This window comes from Xiphophorus hellerii, chromosome 3, assembly GCF_003331165.1.
Source record: "Xiphophorus hellerii strain 12219 chromosome 3, Xiphophorus_hellerii-4.1, whole genome shotgun sequence".
Lineage (NCBI taxonomy): Eukaryota > Metazoa > Chordata > Actinopteri > Cyprinodontiformes > Poeciliidae > Xiphophorus > Xiphophorus hellerii.
In genome coordinates, this window is record NC_045674.1 from 6,324,362 (window position 1) to 6,341,003 (window position 16,642).

General features: G+C 35.4%; 1 protein-coding gene across 3 annotated transcripts in view; it reads left to right on the forward strand.

Annotated features, from left to right (window-relative positions):
- The window catches only part of thsd7ab (thrombospondin, type I, domain containing 7Ab), a 226,578-nt gene that overhangs the window by 85,267 nt on the left and 124,669 nt on the right, over nt 1–16,642 (forward strand). For all 3 annotated transcript variants that reach the window (XM_032558677.1, XM_032558674.1, XM_032558676.1), the window contains exons 3-4: nt 2,814–3,062; nt 5,129–5,313. In XM_032558677.1, coding sequence (XP_032414568.1) covers nt 2,814–3,062; nt 5,129–5,313 — 434 coding nt within the window. The remainder of the gene's footprint in view (nt 1–2,813; nt 3,063–5,128; nt 5,314–16,642) is intronic.

The following is a 16,642-nucleotide window of genomic DNA, read 5'->3' on the forward strand; positions in this document are numbered from 1 at the left end:
CAGAGTTCAGACCTCCCAAAACAAGCAGGACTTTCTAGAATAACAAACTAGAGTTTGATTAAAGTGAAATAAACATAGATGTATGAATGTGAATGTTTCTTTATCATTCATATTCATGATAAATGTGAATGATTCACAGATTAAAGAAAACATGTTTTCTTTAACCTTTTGACAGATGCAGAATTATGTTTTTCAGGAGCAGGTACAAAGTCCATTGTTAGAATATAACTTTAAAACTTAAAGGCTTAAAAATGAGCATTTTCTCTGCATCAGCGTACTTATTTAACTAGAAATTATTTTGTCCTCATTCTGTCTGAATAGCTGAGATAAAGAAATAATGACTTCATCCTCCAACTTTGAGCTCTACCCCAAAATGTCCATGATGCGGACAACAAGCGGGGAAGGCTCAAAGGATCCAAAGATTGAAGAGAAAATGGGTCACTGGCTGCATTAGCGGCTTTTTAATACAACAACTTCCATCTGAAACGAGAAATCGAGCCATCGGTGCGTCACGTTTAAATTTCTCATTGTTTTTCTCCAAAAGCAGAAACGAGCCAGCTCACCATGTGCGCTTGGCGGAAAAACAAACCCAGGATTATTCACAGTGTCGCTTCGGTGCTACTTCAAAGCCGGCAGAGGTGTCTTAATCTGCAAAGACACGGGAGCTACGAGATAAAAAAGAATTTATACAAAAAAATAAAAAAATCAGAGATGCTGGAGGTGAAGTGTGGTGGTAGCGTCTAAATGAGAGGCTTCTAAATGAAGCAGAGCTGTAATTAGCTCTAATAGCTCGTCAGCTGCTTCGCCTCGAGGGAGAGGACTTCCAGAACGAGTCGCAGAAAACAGACGGCTTTGGTTGGAACAAATTTCTAATGATTGGAAAGGGACCCAAGTAGGACGGGTTACTCATTACGACTAAATGTTGTTAGATGATCAAAAGATGTGGGCGAACAATGAATCACAGCCTGTTGTGGTTGTCTTAACACTTGACTTATGAATACAAAGAGTCTTGTTTTACTCTTGATGTGAACCTCATTATGCACCATGTATGCTAATAAGATCAGCTAATGACAGCGTCAAAAGCAGAAAGAAAACGTTTTTTTATTTATATATATATACTTTCCCTAAATCTGTCACTGGATATTGAGGAGCCAAAGTTTCAGACTTTCAGAGCGGCGACTTGTCTTGAAAACCAGGATGACATTGTCTGGTGAACAAAAAGAAAGGCTTTTAAATCACATCAGACCTTGTTCTCCACAGAGGCTGCATTTCATTACAGGATTAGATTTTTTTTAACACCTTAATTGGATCATTAGCATGAAAACTTGAACTTGATCATGTAAAGCTGCAGTAGTTCAGTATTATGCCTTCAGTTTTGTATTTTAAAGATATGTGGTTAACCTTACTTATGCTGATTGTTTTGCCCAATCATGTCATGTCAAAATGTAGAGGGTTCTAGTTTCAAACTGGAGAATCAGTGGGATTTTAATCTGTGGAGTTAAGTGATCAGACTAGCTCCATTGTATGCATTAACAGTTTTTATAGTACTGTGTGCTCCACTGAATCCGGCTGCCAAGCTTTGCATGTTTGAAAGTCATTAAGTATGATTTAATATGCCATCTCTCACCTATACAAAAAAAAACCCATTTCATTCTAAATTCTTGGATTAGATTTTTGTCTGGTCAGTTCTGCCTGTTTTGATCTGTTTTAGGGTGTCTTGTCACTGTTTAATCCAAATAAGCAGCTGCTGATCATGTCCCCCAGCTCAATATTTACACTCACATGTGAGTGTAAACAGCTGCAAACAAATGTATAATTAAACAACCATACATCCTTGAAAAGAATAAGTAGTTCCTCCTGCACAACCAACAAGAATGCAGCAGGTGGTTTCTAAATAGTAAGTTAATAAAAAACATCCTTGTCTTTTACAGCAGTTTCAAAGTGCGTTACATAATAAAAAACACACAAATATAAAGTCACAAAATATATCATAATAAACCATTGAGAAAAACAATAACAAACATTACATTTTGATGAGTGCCATCATCAAAATGTTTAATATACATTAACTATAAAAGGTTCCTTTTATTTCGGCCACTGCTGAAGACAAATACTCCTCTGATGCGATCAAATACAACAACCCATGAAGCGGCACGGCTCATCATGCTTTTATTTTGAAAACCGACACGCAAATTGAAGCAGTCACGTGACCCATGCAATGCGAGGGATCGTTTGTTGTTAGTCACGTGGTTTTCAGCAAAACGACACAAGCATCGAAGCGGGGCTTCATTGACACGCCCCCTTTTTACTCGGTACACGCCTGGAAGCCTGGCTTCAGGTGGCGCATCACTACTGGTTGTTTGTCTTGCGCGTATCAGGACACTAAATAGTGACGTTTGTCGAGTATCAATGACGTTCAGGTCGGATGAATGCGACCTGGCCGTTCATTTTCACGTCACATTTGAATCGGACATCCAAGTGGCCTGGGTCACATTTGAAAATAATCCGACTTGTGTTGTTCAGACTCTCATGAAAAGATCGGATACAGATCGCATTAAGGCAAAGAAAAGAAAGAAAAAAAAGGAATTGGGTCACTTCAGACTGTTGAGTAAACGCAGCCTTAGAGCAAAATGGAAGTTCAAAAATGTGCAAAATGTGAATTTTGCATAATAGATCCCCTTAAAATTTGAACCCAGAATTCCTCAGGGTTCTGACTTCTGTTTCCAGTCCTGAAGATTTCCCACTTCGTAGTGTTGTTAGTTCTGTCTCCTCCTCCTTCACACCTGACCCGTCTTCTGCCTTCTCCGTCCCAGCCTGTGCATACCGCGGGAGCTGCCGCTGACCATCCAGTCCTGCGTCCTCCCTAAAGACTGCCAGGTAACGGAGTGGACCGACTGGAGCGCCTGCTCCAAGGCCTGCGCGGACCCCGAGTCTCCAAGAGGAAACCGCACCCGGAGACGACAGGCGCTCCAAGTCTCTGTTGGCGAGGGCGTTGAGTGTCCAGTACTGGAGGAGACGGAGTCCTGTGAACCTCCGGGGGGAAGCGTTCCTCCCTGTGCAAGGTAATTTGTATCTGATGCTACATTAGGCTGTCACAATAATAAACTTAAATTTTCCCTGACATTATTGCGATCAATGACAATATTGTGATTTTGAGGCCATAATCCACCAAAATAATAATGATAATATTAGCTTATTAATGCAAGTATACCCACTTAAACATAAAGAAAACATAAATTTCTAAAGATAATTTAACACTGGAAATGGAAAATATTTTAAATATCCAAAATGAATGGATTGTGATGTCTTGGTAACCAAAATTGCATTTAAAATATACTGTATATATATATAATGATTGAGCTTAGACAGTGAAAACAGGCAAAAGTGGCAGGCAGTGCAGAAATAGCCAGTGGAACTGTTACTTTTTCATCAATATTAAGGAATTATTGACTAAAAACAAGCTCCAATATCTTACTGAGTCACTTTTGTCTTATTTTAAGTAAACTAAGATATTTGCACTAGAAACTGGACCAAAAATACTTGGTAATGTTTTGTGTTTTTGCAGTGTAAGCTAAAACCAAACAATGTTTAACAAATGAACAAACACACTCTAAAAACTAATTAAAATGAGTTGAAGTAGTCAAACAAAAAGTTACAACGAAATAAAACCCAAAACTACTTTAACACTGCCGATGTCAAAACTACAAATTCTGATCTGTTGGTGAAAATTCATGGATCTAGTGAATTTTTCTAATTGTTTTTAAAGGCATAGTGATCTTAGTGACTTCTGTCTTTAAAGGAATTAAGCATTAAAAATTTCTAAACACAGAAATGAATTTATTCTGATAATTTTGTTTATCCCGACTGACCTAATACTAGGAAAGTTGAGGCTGATTCAGACTGTGATGGTAAAAACTGGTTGTGTTTTTTTATAAATGCTACATAAATATCCAGTTTATACTGTAAATATACGTTGTTATTATGATATCCTTGCCTTTTCTTGCAGTATTCAGACTCTGCTATGAAATACTGCAGGGACTCATTCAGTATTTCAGTCACGCACTCACACCATACAGAAAAATAAAAGCATCGACTCAGGCTGCACGCACTTCCTGTTGACCTCCCTTTTCACGTATCACCAAGATAATTTGCTCTCCTGGGTGGTTCATGCTGTGTGTGTGTGTGTGTGTGTGTGAGTCAGCATATGGATAGAGATTAGTATAAGTGGCTGGGCTGGTGCCAGACAAAAAGTAAAGGCAATTGCAGGGAGACTGTAAGGCTATTTTGAATTTTCACAGACGATGTACCTGCATTCAGTCTTACAGGCGGCTCAGTTTCAGCACACTTCAAACTAAAGCCATATGTTTTAATCCAATCCAAGGGATTATTTGGTTTTCTGTCAAACTGCTCACACTTTGCTGCTCCTACACATTTTAAAATGTTACGTCAAGGGTGTGCAGATGAAGACTTTTTGTTTTTAATTAACACAAAGTTATTACAAACAAATTAAAATGTTCTTATAATGGAAAATATTAATCTTTTCTGCATTCTCTTTGGTTTTATAGTAAACAGGAACATGTATACTTTGTTACTTTTAATTAAGTATTCCTAAACGTATAAAATTTTATCCAAAAAGTGACAAAACTTCTGTTTTGATAGATGAGAGTTTTTTTTCCCTAAAAATGTGCAAAATATACGCCTTTATTTTTATTATTTGTAGGCAAACATGCAAAATCCTTCCTAATTTTTGGGGATACAATAATTTACACACCCAATCTTACAAAATGTGTCACTAATTTGTTATTTACATTGTTGTCACTCTAGTTTGTTGTTGAGCAAGTACCGGTAATTAGAATTTGATTAGAAATTATGTAATTTTTGGCCCAAGTGACAAAAATTTACATTATCCAGACTTTCTCGACCTAAAACAAAGCTACATAAACTGGATTTTGAATGAATGAAATTGTCACTTTCATTTGAACATCTGCTATTTTCTTGGTTGAAACCATGTGACATATATTATTTACATAAGTTTATATCAGCAGGATTTAAAATGTGCATATTTTGACACTTCATTACACCCACGCTCCTGTCTGTCCATCTTTGCTGTTTCATGTCATCCTTGTAGCTACACATGGAGAACCACGGAGTGGAGCGACTGTCGGGTCGACGTGCTGCTGAGCCAACAAGACCGACGGCGCACCAACATGACTGGGCTCTGCGGCGGAGGCCTGCAGACGAGGGAAGTTTTTTGTGTCCAGGCGAACGCAGAGCTTCTGAAATACCTGAACAACCTCAAAGAAAAAGACAAAGGTAAAGCTGAGACCATTTCAATCCATCAAGTCAGTTTATTTGTATTGACCTCTTGCGGTGTGACGCCACGCGTGCAACATCCTGCCCCCGTTTCCCTGCTGGAGGGCAAAAAACTGCTCCCTGACAATGTCTAGCATCGGTTTTAGCTGCTAAGTTCTCAAAATCTTGATTGTCTGCCTGATATATAAAAGGAAAAGTGATGCAGTGGTTTGCTAGTAATAGTCAACACTACAACTAGATGACAAGGTCAGGAAAAAGTCTTGATTAAGAACAAAAAAGAGCGACGAAGAAGGAAGTAGGTCAGTAATGCTAGCTTGACTATGGCAAATTTAACATGTAGATTTGCTGTGGAATTTGGTTCAGTTACAAAACAAAAAAATAGGCGACCTAAACGCCAACTCTGCCAGATCATCAGTAGAGCAGATGTTTATTCTGCTGTGTTAGATTAGCTAACAGCATGAGTAGCTAATCTACCACAGCGATCAATTATTAATAATCACAAAATAAACATCAAGCCTAAAAACGTAAAACAGTAACGAACTCAATGTTCTCTTCTTTATGTGGGAAATGTTTGAGGATTCAGTAATGAATCCTGAAACATATGGCGGCGTTGTTGTCAGTTGCTATGGCAACGCATCTGCATGTAGCGTAGCCGACACAGAGAGCGAGAGAAAAGAAGAATATGATTTGTTTTGAGTTGTTGTTGTTCAACAGTTTTTCTGCTTTATTTTTACATTTGCTGGGAAACGCAGCACTAAATTAATAGTTCCTACATCTCCAGGTTTCATTTGGTGAAGGGAATCGTAGCAGCAACGCGGCTACGGATAATATGTAAAATAATCTTTTTCCTGTCCTCCAGCTTCGTGCGAATGCGCAAAATTTCCAGATTTAAATAATAACATGCAAAGGAGTGTTCAGCATACTTCAGCAACAAGGCAGTTCAAAGTGCTTTAAATTATAAAACCACACAAAAAAAGACATAAATACAGTCGACAATTGAGAAATCAGTAACAAACTTTACAATTTGACGAGTATCATTCTCAAAATCACCAATCAAATTTAGTTTTTTTTTTAGTTTACGGTTGAAATAAAATAACATGATCCACAATTTACGCTCTAACTTGTTTGTAAATAATAACTTTTAGTGATTTAAATTTTTGTGTTAATGAAATATCTTTTTTCCCCCAAAATTGCTGCAAATGTTGCATAAATTTATGTAATCTAATATAACCTAATGGCGAGAGTTGGCCAAAAGTTGTAGTGTTACGTTAAATAATATTACAATAAGAAAAGGTACAACATTATCATCAAAATATGACAAAAGTGTAATTTGTTATAAAAAAGTTCCACTAACTGATTAATTGTAGTGGATTATTTGTGTTTTTAGAAACAATGTAATCAGACAGTTATGTTTAGTTTCAGATGTTTTAAATGATAAAACACAAAATCAGAGTAAAAACAAACAACTTATTTGGATATTGACAGGTTAAGGTGAAATAAACTTACTTCCTCACAACATAAAGTCAAAACCTGTCTTAACCATTCAAATGAAGCTAAATTTTAATTGCAGTAAAACAGAAACAAACATAACAATTTACTGTTGTAACCACTTCTGAATATTAAACAAATATGCAACGGCTTAATTTCTGTCCTAATTCAGAGCATCTCTAAATCCAGCGTTAAGATTTTCCAGTGTCTTGACAAATGCTGATTAAGAAAGTAAAATAAATTTTATAGCTGCCTTTTTATTAAATGATCTCAGGGACAAATTACGCTCCGCAGCCTGAATGCACAATACACAATACACCAAGCATCCAGGCTGTTGTTTTTACAAGCAGAGTGAATACTGAGAGCTATTTAAATTAGCATTGATATATATTATATGAAATTCAGAGTGCAGAATGTATGATTAAGGCCCATATTGTGAAGGTTGTCTCAATTAATCTTCTGTATCGACTCCATGGAGAAAATAAAGATGCTCATCAAACAGCCTGAGGCAAAAAGCCTGAAGGCATCATTTTGGCTGCCATGATGAGTGCAAGCAGGCCACCAGCTACTATAACAGCTTTCTAATCTGACAAACTGGTCTCTGCTGGGGATATAATCCCAGTTTATGATTACAAAACATTCACTGTGGTAGTAAAATTCAGTTGTAAAGGTATTTTCATTTTAGACCAGAATTGCTAATGGTCAAAACCAGTGGTCGGCACTAATCACAAACATTAGTTACGCTAACGCTAAAACATTCTACCAATACGGTATTAAGCAGAAGCTGATGCTAAAGCGCTAGCTTAAATTCAAATTCTATCTGCCTTTCAGATGTTGAACTTTATTGAACTGAAAGTTAACAAAACAGCCTAGCCTGTGGTAATTATCTAGCTAGCTACATAGCTAGCTAAACTGTGATATATTATCCTTGGAAATTGGAACTTGAGTCGACAAAAGTTTGTTGTAGGACCAAACTACGTCTAAATCAGAACAATCCTTCTGAGTGGATGGTTTGTGGTTGTATAAAATATTTATTTCACATTTTAGAGGGAAAAGAGAGCACTGATAATTGATTAGTCAACATCAGGTCGATGGACCGTTTTTAATGGAGGAAGAAAACAGATTGATATATCCTCTTTTTGCCCTCTTTTAATGTATTTTTAGACCTGATTTATAATATCCTCTCTTTGACGTTCAAAATACTTCCTGTTTGTTGTCTTAGTTTCCTCTTGTGTCTATACTTATAGTTCAAAACCATAAATATAGACACAGCAGTTTGTGTACAAAAGGAAAAGAGACATTCCACATATTTGCTGTATCATTTTGTGTGAATGCTTATTGTACTATAAAAATAATTTATTTGCTCACCTCGACCAGGAGACAACATGAATACTCTATATTTACCATTTTTATTTATTATTTATATTTTTGCACCTCTGAGTCATCTGCCACTACATGTATACATCTCTTTATGCAGAATCCTGTCTCTTTCTGCATGAATTACTTTTCATCTTCAATACTAGCTGCAGCATGGCATTAAAACACTTTTAAATATTAAGGACACATCCTCTTTCTTATTCTTTAGGGAGGATTTTTCTTCTAGATTCATTGAAATTCAGGTGGAATCAGTCTGTAGCACCCTGAAAAAATGGCCTTAGATCTCCATTATTATCCTAAAAGCGGCAGTAAATTTTGGGTCCCGACAGCAGCAGCGTTCCTGTGCAAAATATGTTATAGGATATGTCTCACATGTTTTAGCACCTTGTGCCCTGCAGTGTTCATAATCAGAGCCACAATTTGAATAGGACATCCGAGCTAACAGAAAAGATGTGATGCTTTACAAACGGAGCAACATGATGCGAATCACATCATGCAAGAGTGACTCAAAACACCTACAGAAAAGTTTCAAAAGATTTTAAAAATTTCCATTATGAGAGGCAATTTTTCTAAATAAAACTTATAAATTAGAACAAATATTTTATATTTTTTCTCTATAAAAGTGCATCTAAAACAAGTTTCTTCCCATTAAAACTTCAATTAAAAACATTGAAATTCAAAATGATTGAAAATAGAAAAAATTTTCTTACCAAGACAAACTAAAAAGTAGAAATATGTTCAGTCCTGTTTTAATGGGATGACTTGGGTTAGACTACATGTTTAACTTATTTAGCTTGCTTTATTTTGGAGCTAAATAATTAGCATTCTAGCTAAGTAACATGCTATTTAGCACGCTGAATATTTAATAGGTTGCTAACAGAATATTTAGTCTGGTTTCAAACTAAGTTGTTATTTGACAAGCTAAATGTTTAGCTTTCTGGCTAAATATTTCAAACTAAATATTTTAAGTTAAATGTTCATGTTAAATATTTAACTAGAAATATAGTAAAAATCTATTGAAAGCTAAATATTCATTTTGCCAGCTAAATATTTAGTTAACAAACCGAATATTTAGTTAGCAAGCAAAATATTTATCTCCAAGCTAGATATTTAGTTTAGAAATAAACATTTAGCTTCAAATAAAAGCTAAATATTTAGATTGAAGCAATATCTAGCTTGTTAATATTTAGTTAGCAAGCTTAATATCTAGCTCTAAACTAAATATTTATTTAAATATTACTGAATATTACTTGAGTATGAAGAAAAAATTATTTAATATTTAGCTTGCTAATTAAATATTTAGTCTGAAACTGACATTTATAAATGAATAAATAACATGGTGAAAATATAAATTACAATAAATGAACCCTTATTGTTTTTTTTCCTCGTATTTCAGTCTAAATAATCCAGATTATTTCTGTGTAGTTTTTTTGAACGGTACCCCATATACTGTTTAGTATTTAGAAGGACACTTTCTTGGGCTTTTTAATAATTTGAACTACGTGACTAAGTTAATAAATTAAGAGAGTTATTCTACTTAAGTAAATATATATGACAGAATCAGTAAGTAATCACTGTTGCTAAAATAAACTAGATTGAACACTCTTGGCAACTTGGACTGAAGCACAAAAACTTTCTGAATTATAAAATTTTAAGCCATTTTATCAGTAATTCCTGTGTCTGCCGGTTTGCCAGCTTTACACGGCGATCCGTTTACCCGCTGACGTCCTTTTGTTGGAAACAAAACCAGTCGTTTGCAGCCAGGACCCGTCTCCGGCTGCGACTCGTCCCTGCAGAGTCCTGAAACACCTCCATGTCTGACACTTGTCAAGCCAGCTTAGAGTCAAAGCTGCCCTCTTCAGAGCGTTTTAAAGACATTAGCTGAGGTTAATCCTGTGGCGGCTAATCGCTCTGATCACGTGAAGAGAGCTTGCAACATGTGTCAGAAGATGTTCGTCTCACTCAACATGGAGGAGAACGTTTTAGTTAAATGTAAATAAAAAATTTTGCAAATTGGGTAAGATGATTTATCTGCAATTTTCATCTTTCAAAAAATCTAACATAGTCTCAAGGATATGGAGAAGCAGGTTGCCTTAACATACCAGGGAAATTTTGCTTTCAAGATATTTTCCTAATTCGATGTATCTCTTTGCTTTTGCCATATCTTTTAGTCGGATTTTGGATTGAACTTTGATGACTTAATTCACTTTTTGCACATTTTTGTTCTTCCATTTGGGTCTCAACTGGTTTGTTTGAATAAAACAAACCAGTTATTTTTTGGTAACAAGTCAAAGATTTTTGGTGTCTGGAAAATGAGCCGTTTCTAAAACCTCCCGACTGTTAAGTCATGCTGCACCGTTACCTAGCAACCAAAGCGGAGCTCTAGCATGTTTAGTCAGCTGGTTTTACCGCTGTATGTGAGTGTTTTATTGTTGACTTACCATCCAGAAACCACTTACTGCATTCTTGTTGGTTGTGCAGGAGGCTCCACTTCTGCTTTTCAGAGATGTAAGGTTGTGTATTTGTGCATTCATTTGCAGTTATTTTCATTTGTGAGTGTAAACTTTGAGTTTGGCCAGCAGCAGACGATTTGGATTTAAAGTGACAAGACGCCCTAAAGCTAAAAGCTCATTATCTGGGAATGATTTTGTGTTAAAACAAAACGTAATGAACATGTTTTGAATAGACTATAGATCTATCCTAACCCATAAATGAAGCACAATAGGTCAACATTAATTGTTTTCTACATTAAAAGAAAACCTTTAAAGGTTTCTTCAAATCTTATATGTTTGAAGAAACAACCCAATCGAAGCAGCTGGGGTGTACTTAATTTTTTTCCTTTACTATTTAAACTCATAAAATATTTTTTCTCAGTAAATAAACCCCCTTTTTTGAAGAACATTTTGTAATTTTTTAACAAGAAATATACTTAATCAGTTTACTGGTTAAATTTAGGATCATCAAACAGAAGCCACAGCAGACATTTAAATCCATGATGTCAGATTAATATTTTTACACATCTTTTCCATTTGATTCTTCTTTAAATGTTTAAGAAGAAGTCTAGAGCAGATGTTGACTTGATTCAGAAAAAGAAAGAACTGGAAGTTCATTTGCATTGCGTCTGCTTTGTTTATCAGATGTCAGATTGATTTGTAGTCGTTTACTTGCGAGTCCTAATTAAGGAATAATGAGCCTGGCAGCTCTGATGAAATCCACCAGCACAAGATGACAAAACACATTTTGTATCTAATAATGAAATAACGTTTAACTTATGAGATTGTTTTTTTCTCTCTCTTCTCCGGAAGATGACGTGCGTTATTGACCACAAGGCTAATGCGAGTCCTCATGTGTTGGTGATGTAAGAAGCCTTTTGAAACTGTAAAATACTTATGCGTCGAATCACGCGGTGATGCAACGACTGGCTGCACCTAAAGTATGTGGCTGGTGAGTTTACATGAGCATGGAGCGAGTTCTTATCTACTTGGCACAGGATTTCTCCGCCATCGGGGGGTAATCTCCCAGCACACCTCTGAGACGGAGAGCCAGGGAAAGCTGCCGCTTCTCCTCTCGCTCATACATAAATGACACGATGTAAAAGGGAGGAAGATCGCCCCGGGCTGGGACTCTGAATCAGCTTACCGCCTCCTGAATCTTAACCATAATCTTCATGGTGAAGTAGCTTCGATCTGACCTCAGATCAGTCGGACGCGGCGTGTCTTTTATCCGGCGAAGGCCGAAGCAATGAGGCTCGGTGACCTCAGGTGTGGATTTGATGGAACTGATGGATAAATAAAAGTTTCTTTTTTATTGTGACTTTTGGAAGTCATTTTTATTTTATGACAGAGCGAGTATGAAGAGTTTGAGTAAAAATCTTTTTTTTTTTTATTAGCTGTCCTGTAGCAGCCTCTCACACTGCAAAAACACAAAATGTTACCAAATATTTCTAATCATCCTTCTCATTTCTAGTGAAAATATCTTACTACACTTGAAATAACTTTTCGGCAAGATACAGTAGTTTGTTTTAAATCAGTAATTCCTTAATATTGATGAAATAATATGTCCATTGGCAGATTATTTATCTCATAAAATAACAAAAATATCTTATTATAAGGAAATAATCTGCCAATGGACCAAGTATTTCTCCATCAATTTTAAGAAATTACTGACTTGAAACAAGCTCCTATATCTTGCCAAAAAGTTAGTTATAAGTTAGTTTTATTTTATTTCAAGTTAATCAACAGTGTTAATCAAAATTGACAAACATCTATAAACAATCTGCACAATTTGGAAATTCATTTTAAATAGTTTAAAATTACCTCATTATTCGTTACGTTGTGCTGTCGGTGAAATTGACTCTGAACAGAATAAACGTCTCAAGTTCATGTACAGTAGAAGAAACTAATTTTAAATAAACCAATTTTATGGGTAAGTATTAATCTTGTGTTAGTTTTTTTAGTGGACAATAAAAACATGTTTGTGTCCAATTAACAACTCAATATTTAGGGCAGTGATGTCCTTTACCTCTTACAGAAAACAGACAAAGGAGCATAATTTACTTGTTTCATTTAAAAAAACGCATCTTAATTCTTTTGAATAAAAATTTGGGAATTTTGACACTTTTGGACGGTTAAACATTCCCTGGATAAATTAACCATAAAATAACCTGGTAGTTTAAAATTATTAACAACAAAAACAACAGTTAACTATCATAACTATAGATTAGAGCTGGATAATAAATCAGTAACAATATCTATTGTGATAGATATGTAATCAATATCAATAGATAGTACATCTGATAGAATATTCAATAATTTCACTGAACTCCAATCCAGAACCGTACAACATTCTGGGGGATTTAGGCAGAGGTTGGTGGAATCAACTGACTCACTTGCTCTTTGGTTACCTAGCAACACCCTGCGGAATAACTTGTGGTTACCTAGCAACAACCTGTTAAGTAACTTGAGCCACGGCAGTTTAATGTTTCGCCGCTGTGTCTCATAACTGCTTAAAAATAGAGAACAATGGAGTGCAGTAAAAACTGTGGATTAAACAGAAAAGGTCACACCACCATCTTGGCAGTATTTCAGATATTCAAAACAAAAAAACAAAGCAATTATTATCTATATCGACTGACATGAAATGCTTATGTTGTGATATGTTTTTTCAACCATTTTGTCCAGCCCTAATATAATTATTCAATATTTATTATGGCCCTTTTGTTTTCTAATAGCACTGATATCATTGACTATGGATCAATGACTTGTAGGTTGAGATTCAACCTAAATTAGGGTTTTCCCAACAAGTAGTACCAGTTCAAGAACAGAGGGTGTTTTTTTTTTTTTTGCTAGAGCAGATTTTTAATTGGTTCTTTATAAACAGCTCTTACAATAGCAGCAGCTGCTTTGTTTCTCTCTAGCATAAACTGGCTTAATGAGGCATAATCCCTGGCAGTTAAAAATGTCTTAATTTGTATCTCAGAACGTAAACGCTGACATTAAAAACAAAAGCCTGTGCTGCACTTAATCCTTTTCATTACTTCCGCTAATGTTTGCTGATTTTTACTTATTAGAATGTCAGAAATTTAAAACAATGATCATAGTTCATTGTGAGTTTAGAGGTGGTTTGCAAACTAAACGGAGCAGTTCTTTTGTATAGCTTCGAGCTAAAAAAAATGTAATCTTTAGGAGTTTAATCTGGGAGATGACTGAAACAAAATGCTACAAATATTCAACCATTCAGAAAAGCCAATATTTGGTTCAGGATATTTTTAAAGATAGATTTCTGCCATGCTAATCTAATTTGAACTTGGACTCTGCAGTGGAAATGGAGACTTGATAGTGTTTGTAAAATCTAGGTTGAAGTCTTCTGGATTGTGGTGTGAACTGGGGTTTTCTAAATAATCCAGATTTTATCTCAAATATGCTCATTAGCATCAACTGTTTATATATTAGCTCAAATTGTAGCATTTTTTCCAGGTTTAAACTGTAACATGGCAACGACAGCCACAAAAAAAGCATAAAATCATGTGACAAATTAATACCGAAGGATGCCACGTGTTAGCTGTGCTAACGCTAAAAGCTAATGCTATAAAATGGGCGTTTGAGAGTATGACAGCCTAAAAATGAAGGTAACATTTTATAATTTATCTACTAGAAACTGATCAGACAACTTCTGAATGATGGATATTAATACAACCAAATAATTTCTTCTTTTATGAATCGCTGTCCTCTTGATTGAAAAGTAGAGAGTTTAAAGTCATTTGAAGTTGCAGAGTTGGGTGGGGGCAACATGTGAGGATATTAAATATTCTGCATTTTGTTCATATGAGTGAGAATATTTAGATTAGTGCTAAATAGTTTGAAATATGCAACAAAATAAAGACATAACAAACTTGTTTTTCTTCTGTGTAAACATTTCCACTGTCCTTGCTGCTCAATTGAAAACAAGTATAAAAGAAAATATGCAATTAATTAGGATGATTTACAAACACGTTGGCGCTTTTAGTTCAGGACAAAGTCGAACGGTTTCTGTAAATCCAGCGTAGGTCATAAATGCACGTCAGTTGAGTGAAACGGCTCAACATGCATGTTTCTGCTACATGTTGGCAGCCAGCTTACCTGCAGCGTCTGCGTCAGAAGACAGGCTTTACTGTTGCTCTGTAGATGTTACAGCCGTGTCAGACCTGGCAGCGTTTCAGTGATGAAACTGCAGGAGGCCGGCACAAACGGCACATCTGCTTCTGGTTCTTTAAGACAAGGAGGCGCCACAGAACTGTCTCGAAGTGGAAGAAACTTTACAGATTCCTTGTAAAATCTGAAAACATAAGGGACAAATGTTTCTGTTTGCGTATAATTAGATGACTGCAAAAACATCTGTTCATTATAATTCAAGAAAATGAGCATCCAGTAAATACTTGATATTGCATTGTATCAAGCATCAAAGTTTATTTACTATTAATCTTTACAAATTGCACCTAGACTTTTCTCTGAGGATACAAGAGAAGTTGTTGAGCATCTTGAATTTTTTTTCACTCTGCAAAAACACCAAATCTTACCAAGTATTTTAGTTTCTAGTGCAAATATCTTATTACACATGAAATAAGACAGGACTAACTCACAAGTATCTTTTCAGCAAGACATAGGCGCTTTTTAAGTAAATAATTCCTTTGTGTTGATGAAAAAGTACTTGTTCTATTGGTAGATAAATTTCCTTAACAATACAATTTCTCCATGTTATAAGTGAAATAACAAGTACTTTTTCACCAATGTTAGGGCATTATTTACTTGAAACAAGCGCCTATATCGTGCTGATAATTTACTTTAAAATTAGTGTTGTCTCAATTCAACTTTACTAAGATATTTGCACTATAAACAAAACTAAAAATACTTGGTAAGATTTGGTGGTTTTGCAGTGCGCTGTATGTAAGTAAAAGAATGAAGTCAAGTTTGTGTTCTTAAAAGTGAATAACATTTATTCTGTCCTGTAATGACAGGACAGAATAATATGCAAAACAAAACTTTTTTTTTTTCCTCAAGAACTACCACTGCTGACTTTTTTCTACAAGATTCACATGGCCTCATTTGTGTGTAGTTCACATAAAATTAAATGTAAACACTGGAACACTGGAAATAATCAATATTTGGTCTCAGTTTATTCATGAGTTCAACTCTAAAGGAAAAAATATTTCTGTAAAAATGTATAATTAACATTGTAGGACTGTAACTTGATGAGTTGCATTAACTATAGACTGAGTCTGGTTTAAATATGCCTCGTTTTGATGTTATTTTCATATATACAAATAAGATTTGAGTAAAACCCAATGCCTGTGAAATTTATTCAGTCGACTTCTTGAAAGTCTGCACACCAACACATGCAGGCATAGCGTTATTAATTCATTTGGTGAAAAAAATATACAAAAACACCTTTTTTAAGGAAAACAGATCGTATCTGCATGTTGACCTGCAAACTGTAAGCTAACGAACACACACATCACTTCTGACAGGGAAAAAAACCCCAACATATTGCTTCTCTTCTGTGTCCAAGCAATGAAACGACTCCATACACACAGGCAGTCCAACATGCATTTCTCTGCAGCTTGTTGACGTTTACCATATGCTGCTGGATGCATCCGGCTACCTACAGCAGCTGCTTTAAAACGGGCTGTAAATATTGCTTTTTGAACATAACAGTCATGTTGAAATCTCACTGCTTTTCACTGATGAAGTGATAAAACTGCAGGAAGCTGGACTTCTGGTTCTGGTTCTCTTGAGTAGCTGTTTCCATTAACTTTAAAATTGCACAAATTAGGATTACAAAAGTAAATTTGCCTAATGGAAAGGTTAAATAAAAATTTTTTTTTTTTTTTTTTTGGTGGATAAAATGTCCTAAACCATCCGGACTTTCTAAACTAGAATCCGATTAAAATGGACCAAACAGGATCAATGTGAATTCACCTTAAAAAGCT